The sequence below is a fragment of the Saimiri boliviensis genome, chromosome 12 (assembly GCF_048565385.1).
Source record: "Saimiri boliviensis isolate mSaiBol1 chromosome 12, mSaiBol1.pri, whole genome shotgun sequence".
In the NCBI taxonomy this organism is placed as follows: Eukaryota; Metazoa; Chordata; class Mammalia; order Primates; family Cebidae; genus Saimiri; species Saimiri boliviensis.
This window is the reverse complement of record NC_133460.1, coordinates 76234987-76242150: the sequence shown is the minus strand read 5'-3', so window position 1 is coordinate 76242150 and position 7164 is coordinate 76234987. Positions and strand designations below refer to the sequence as shown.

Sequence of the window (7164 nt, the reverse complement as noted above, 5' to 3'; positions counted from 1 at the left end):
AAACAGTCTTTCAATTCACTTGGATCTGCCTTTGATTCCTAATTATTTTCAAGATTTTTTTTGGATTTAATCTAACGAAACAAAAAATTCTTCAAGGGTGTGTTGTGTGTGTATACATCTTAAGTAGTATTTGAGGAGCAGTGTGCCATTTTAAAACTAAATAGCTGAAGAATCCTTAGAAAATATTTTGGAGCAGATCTGGAGAAATAGGAACACTTTTACACTGCTGGTGAGAGTGTAAATTAGTTCAACCGTTGTGGAAGACAGTGTGGCGATTCCTCGAGGACCTGGAAATAGAAATTCCATTTGACCCAGCAATCCCATTACTGGGTACAAATCCAAAGGATTATAAATCATTCTATGAAAAAGACACATGCACACGTATGTTCACTCACTGTGGCACTGTTTACAATAGTAAAGACCTGGAACCAACCCAAATGCCCATCGATGATAGACTGGACAAGGAAAATGCGGCACATATACACCATGGAATACTATGCAGCCATAAAAAACGATGAGTTCGTGTCCTTTGTAGAGACATGGATGAATCCGGAAACCATCATTCTCAGCAAACTGACACAAGAACAGAAAATCAAGCACCGCATGTTCTCATTCATAGGTGGGTGTTGAACAATGAAAACACATGAACACAGGGAGGGGAGCATCACACACTGGGGTCTGCTGGGGGGGTGGGGAGGTTGGGGAGGGATAACATGGGGAGAAATGCCAGATATAGGTGACGGGGGGGAGGGGATGGAGGCAGCAAACCACCTTGCCATGTATGTACCTATGCAACAATCCTGCATGATCTGCACATGTACCCCAGAACCTAAAGTACAATGAAAAAAATTTTATGATCTCAAATACGCAATAAATTTCAATAAAATTTACTACAGGACTAGTACTTAAAGGAGACATTTTTAATGAAGGTTGCAATCCACAGCTACTAATATTAAAGATGACAAACAACAATAAATTATGCAATTGAATTTTTAATAACAAAGATACTATATTTTAACATGGTGAAATATACTTGGCTAAGTCCAGATTTAAAAAAAAAAAAAGTATCTAGCCCAACAGTACAATCATACAGCTTTGTACAGAACATTCCATAGATCAACAGAAAATACATTTGAGCACAAAAATAAAAAATAAAGAGAATCTCTAAGCAGCATTTTATTTCTGCAAAAGACATATCTTGTACTGATTAAATATCTACAAGTGCTTTTCCTTTACAAAAATACATATATTCTTAATAGACTAAGTCATTAACAATGACCTGGTAATTCTTTCACTTCAATTTGAATGATTTATAAGCTAAATCTTACAACCACAAAAAGGTTTTTATTTGTATTAAGATGTTACCACTTTTGACAAAAAGCTTAAAATATTTTATATTTCAAAGGAAAATTAGCAACATAACTTTACAATATATTCTATGATATTCAACTGATTGTGAGGGCTACTCTATTTAAAACTGATGATCTCTGTTGTGTTGCTCAGATGCAGGAAAGCAGCAGAACCCTGGTACTCCCCCAATAAGCTCCTGTCGTGGACCACAGCTTCATAAGGACACTTAGGCCCCCACCCCCATTCTAAAAAATACAACAAAAGAAAACCGACCCCAAACAATGCTAGGCTGATCCCATTATATTTTTAATGTGTAGAACTCCTGCTCCAGTGGACTGATGTGCACAGGATGGATAAATTGGTTGACTATCTCTACATCACCCAGAAATATTTAATCTTCATTTGCACTAGATTAGTTTCTTATTCCATGAAGCTCTATACAGTGGAAGAAAACGAGACTCGTATTCAACATACGTTTTACTTGATTCTAGATTTAAAATTATTAAAATTAAAAAATATTTTTGAAAAAATATGAGTCTCAGTTTTGAATCATAGAAAAAGGGGCATAACGAGTATATAGACACATTTGAATGAGCATTTAAAGTAATTATTTTTAATTTTATAACTTTCTGAAAGGAAGTGCTCAAGCATTTTAATTCTATTTGAAAATATAGTAAGAAAAGCAAGTAAACATTATTTATGAAAACTGTATTACACTAGGAAGAGAATCACTTAAATTGGAAAAACATCACTGCAATAAAAACTATGAAAACTGTATTTTACATTTAAGCACATTTTAATGAACTTTCAGTCTTATGTCTTCCATCAAAATGCTACTCAACTAGGTTTATCAAGTAAATCCAGAAACAGTTATTGTGTGCCTTAAAAGGGTTTGAGTCTCTGGTTTATTTAATATTTTTCATAAACTAGATCTAGCAGACCAAACTGTAGGAATATATATTATTTTTGCCCAAACTGTAGGAATATATATTATAAAACATTGATAACTGCATTTCAAGTTTTTTGTGTTTCTAATCCAGAAAATTAAAGTTATGGCAAACTCATTAATTTTTGAACTACCAACCAATATCTTACTAGTATAAAGCTTAGCTTTCTGGAAAATTCCTTATGATAAACCGGAGTATGTAATAGAGTGTGCATCCATTTTTACCCTATCCAAAGAGATTTACCTAATGACCTATCAGAAAGACTTCATGAGTTTTACCTTTAAGGTAAATCTTATTCCTGCCCACAGTACGAATTCCCAAGGAGAAATGGTACAAGGGGGAAAAGGAACTTCCTCTTGATGTACACGCTTCTTTTGTGACCCATATTGTCAAAGTTGGCTGTATGGCTAAATTCTAATAATAAACTAAGTGCTAAGAAACAAGAGAAAGAGTTGCTTTTTTTTTTTTTTTTTTTTTTGGAAATGAAGTTTTGCTCTGTCGCCCAGGTTGGAGTTCAGTGGTGTGATCTTGGCTCACTGCAACCCTACCTCTTTCTCTCGGGTTCAAGAGATTCTCCTGCCTCAGCCTCCCATGCAGCTAGGATTATAGGCGACTGTCACCATGCCCAGCTATTTTTTGTATTTTTAGTAGAGATGGGGTTTCACCATGTTGACCAGGCTGGTCTCAAACTCTTGACCTCAAATGATTCACCTGCCTTGGCCTCCCAAAGTGCTGGGATCACAGACATAAGCCACTGCACCCAGTCTACAGTTGCTTTTTAAGGGGGAAAAAAACCACAGGCCCTTATGGAATATTTTGAATATAGAGACAGTACTTACATAAATCCCATAAAATGTACTCTTTTCTATACAAGTATGTCAGCACTTTTACCAAAGTCTATCTTTAATAAAATTTCTTTTATTATGAAGAATGCAGGAGCTAAATCTAAGCTTAGTTTTAGTTTACACTGCCTCCATGAAATAAAAAGCCTGTCAAATTGAAAATCTCACATTTCAATGTATGTATTTCTCTCACTTTTCATGCAGAGGAAGGCTATTTGTTGTGTTTATCTCTTTCTCACCTTTGAGGATTTCCTAAGATCTGTTAGATGATGCTGGAAAACAATAAACATATTTGAAAGGAAGTGTGTTCTGATTATTGCAAGAAAAACCTGCATTTGACTGATCTCACCAAGAAAATTCAGTTTAAAGCCTTTCTTTGGTGATATTTTAGCAATTAATCAAGGTTATTGCCTAACTATATAAAATTAAATTGTAATCTAAAAATTTCCAACCTCCAAACTATTAAAACTGTCTCTCCAACATGGTTAATTTATTGTAAAATGTCTTTGGTGATATCTATATTCTTATGAAAATCTTTCAAAAAAAGATTAACTTACAAGAGCCTATTTAGATATGAAACCATTCATTGGAGACAGGTACAGATAACTCAAACTTTATGCAGTAAATTTAAAACAGAAATGCACTTTAGCAATGAGGCACTTTCTCTTAAATATTTCAGTAAAGCTAAACAGTTCACAATATTATATGACACACTTTTTTTCCTTAAAGAATCAGTTGAAATTTAGATTACATTTGAGTGTGTAATGTAGTTGAGCAAAGTCATTACATTTATAAAATATGGCACATTAGCATGGGATAGATGTTTAATGTATAAAGAAATAATATATTTCTCTAAAAGTAGTTAAAATACATTACCCAAGTTACCTGCACTCCAGACTGAGTAATGACCTCATCAATGAGCATTTGAGTTTATTTTTTCATACTTTGTAAAAGTGTTTTGCTAATTTAAAGGGCCATATTTTGATTTCTCTATTAACTGATGTGATTACTTCAATTAAAGTAATGTTTATAAACCACAGTCATTCTTTATATCTAAGTTTCTTTGACCCTTTTAAATTTACAATTTCTAAGGCAGATAAAACAGATAACAAAATCTTTTATGGAAGTAAAGGTCTTTCAGTTTATTGCTTAAGAAACAGATTAAAGAAAACTTTTAGTTTTATTCTCTGATTTTACAGATTCAGATGATTATTCCTATAGTTTATATAAAGAATTCATTTTATAAGCACCCTAAATTTATAAAGCTAACCACAGAATTTGCCTGTATATTTTTTCTATACCTAGTTTCTTACAAATTCTACAACCTGACTTAAGGGATAATTAATGGGGAATACAGTGTATTACTAGACATAAAAGTAGTCCTATCCTTAGAAAGCTATAGCTGAATATACCAAAAGAAGTCAGTCAAAGAAATCTGTGATTCTAGTAGTAATACCACATCACTTAGGACCATCAAAAAAATGTGTACCTTTCTCCAAATGACAGTTGATGCCTTTCTTAATGTAAGCTTTTCACATGTTTTGGCACATATTCCACAGCATTTCAATAAAAATGTTAATGCATTATCAGTAAATAGAGGAATTCTATATAAAACTATTCTCAGTTTCATCATTGCTTCCTATGTATTTCCTTGGAAAATAGTGAAATTACATATGACAAGGCAACCAACCAAATTTAAAGAGATTTTGTAGATAAAATTCATTTATGGCCATTAAGTTTTGGCTGGGGACGGCAAAAACATCAAAGTCTCACTTGTGATTTTTAAAATGCACTCTTAATTCATTCTGAGTTGATTAAAATTAACTTCTATTTGCAAAACACTATTTTAATCACTGACCTAGATGTGACAAATTTATAGTGATTTTTAAAAGTTCTTAGGGATATCTGCAAACTGGGTTTCACAGCATAGAAAAATAATTTCTGTAGCTAGATAGTAAATTCAGTTTTCAGCCATTTATAGTTAATAGAAATCTGCCTTTTAAATTCTGCTTGTGAGCCATTCCAAGAATAAAAACAATCTAACAAAACAAAGTTAGGAAAGTATTGCCGTAACCTTTTTCACCAAATTTGGAACAACAGAAAAATTTAATAGACTTTTTGACTCAAAAAAAGATAAAAGGAAAAGATAATTATGAAGTTTCAGGCTTTTACACAGTGAAATGTATTAAGATCTACCTGTATTTTATATGTTTGCTATAGTTGTACAATATCTTATTTCCACGAATCATTTCGAAATTCAGAAGGCATTAATTTCTGATACATTTTACTGGAAAATGTGGGACATTTACCACATATGCAGTATAAAAACTAAATGTGTGTAACACACAGATTGTGCTCATGTCATATTTCTAAAATATTTTTCCTAACTTTCAAGATTTTTTTCTAAGTTTCAAAGGTTAGCTTGTTTGTTTCAAAGCAATTTCCAAATAAGTTTTTTGACAACTGTAAATTTTAAATGGTTTAAAATGACCGTTTTCATATAACTTAAGGTAACAAGACTTTCTTTGACTTGTAGACTAATTCTAAAATGAATGGAAGACTTAACAAAACTGCAAAATACAAGACATTTTCTATTTCTGATCTTAATGAACTCATGTATAAAACAATAATCCCATTTCCCCGATTACTACAGGATTTAAAATAAAATACCCTTAACCTATTAATTCTGGTTAGCATAGTTATCTTCTACACTGCATTTGTTCTATTTTATGCATATAGTTTTGAAATGTGAAAGGTAACTAAGAGTTTTAATCTACAACTGTTTTGAGACTTCTGAAATCCATAAAATAGCTAATGTTATGTGCTCTAAAAATCCTAATATTTAAAATCATCATAACTCTCTGCATGCCACAGTGACATATACCTAAGGCCAACTTAAAAAGAGAAATAATGCACTCATTGAATGACAGCAACAATGTAATGATACATGAAATGGGCTATACAATGACATTTCATGAAGCAGCACCTGCTTGTCATAAGGCATCATGAAAGAAGATTAACCTTACTTACACATTAATTTTATCAGAAGTAAATGTGATCAGCTGCCAACATTTTGAATGGTTGGGAATCTAACTTCAGTTCAAGAGGTCACATACATTTTCAATCTGGAGGGCTAACGTGCCTTCCTTGTGCAATTGGTAGACTACACAGACAGATGCTTAGAATGTCTACAATTATGTTGTGCTCTAATGTTACAGAATAATTGGAATTCTTCGCAAAAGGACTTGCACACTCAAGAATGGACTGTTTTTTTTTCCACACAAAAAGCTTACCAAGAACAAGACAGTGGCTCAAAAACCACTTTTCTAAATATATTTCCATACAAAATAATTTCAAGATATAATTATTAGTTTCTTGTACAGTACACTATTTAAACAAGAATAAAATAGTAAGTATGTGAAAACTGCAACACCACAACAATTGAGCCATTTTACTAGTGTAATTAAACATTAGAACAATCTTGGAACAGGCAAGCAAAATATTCAGAAGGCTGAATCATGGCGGCACACCTAACTGATTTTGACCGTGACTTGCACACTGAGACAACACAGATACCTTATGCAGATGTTCAGTAGCAGAATGGCACTTGGTTTGCTCTTAATAGAAACAACATGAATGCAACTGACAATTTAGAGATAGACAATGGCCTTATTTGCATGCTGAAAATCTGGTTGTGTTCCTCTAGTCCACACACCGTTAACTGTGCAATCTGTTGACGAGTAAACAAATAGTGCAGGATTCATCTCAGTGAGGTCTGGGCCCCTTGGTCTAACCAAAATCAATTCTTGGTCGATACTGCAATACCATAGGGTATGACTATAAAATAAAGACAGATAACAAATAAGACTGTATTTATATAAAAACAACACAGTTGTTTATATACAAAAAATTTTTAAGAATTTGGGATTATAATTTACAATATTTCCTGGTACTAGTGATTACAACAGTTAAAATTTGAGTTACCATTAAAACTCGATTTCTTTTGATTGCCATTATTTTTCTAG

The 7164-nt window shown here is 32.6% G+C and overlaps 1 protein-coding gene across 4 annotated transcripts in view; it reads right to left on the bottom strand.

Annotated features, from left to right (window-relative positions):
- Window positions 1-976: 976 nt before the first annotated feature.
- PCGF5 (polycomb group ring finger 5) overlaps window positions 977-7164 on the bottom strand; it is a 121985-nt gene continuing 115797 nt past the window's right edge. For all 4 annotated transcript variants that reach the window (XM_039465222.2, XM_074382568.1, XM_074382567.1 and 1 more), the window contains one exon: window positions 977-6976. In XM_039465222.2, the coding sequence (XP_039321156.1) occupies window positions 6929-6976 (48 nt within the window). In that variant the 3' untranslated portion in view covers window positions 977-6928. The remainder of the gene's footprint in view (window positions 6977-7164) is intronic.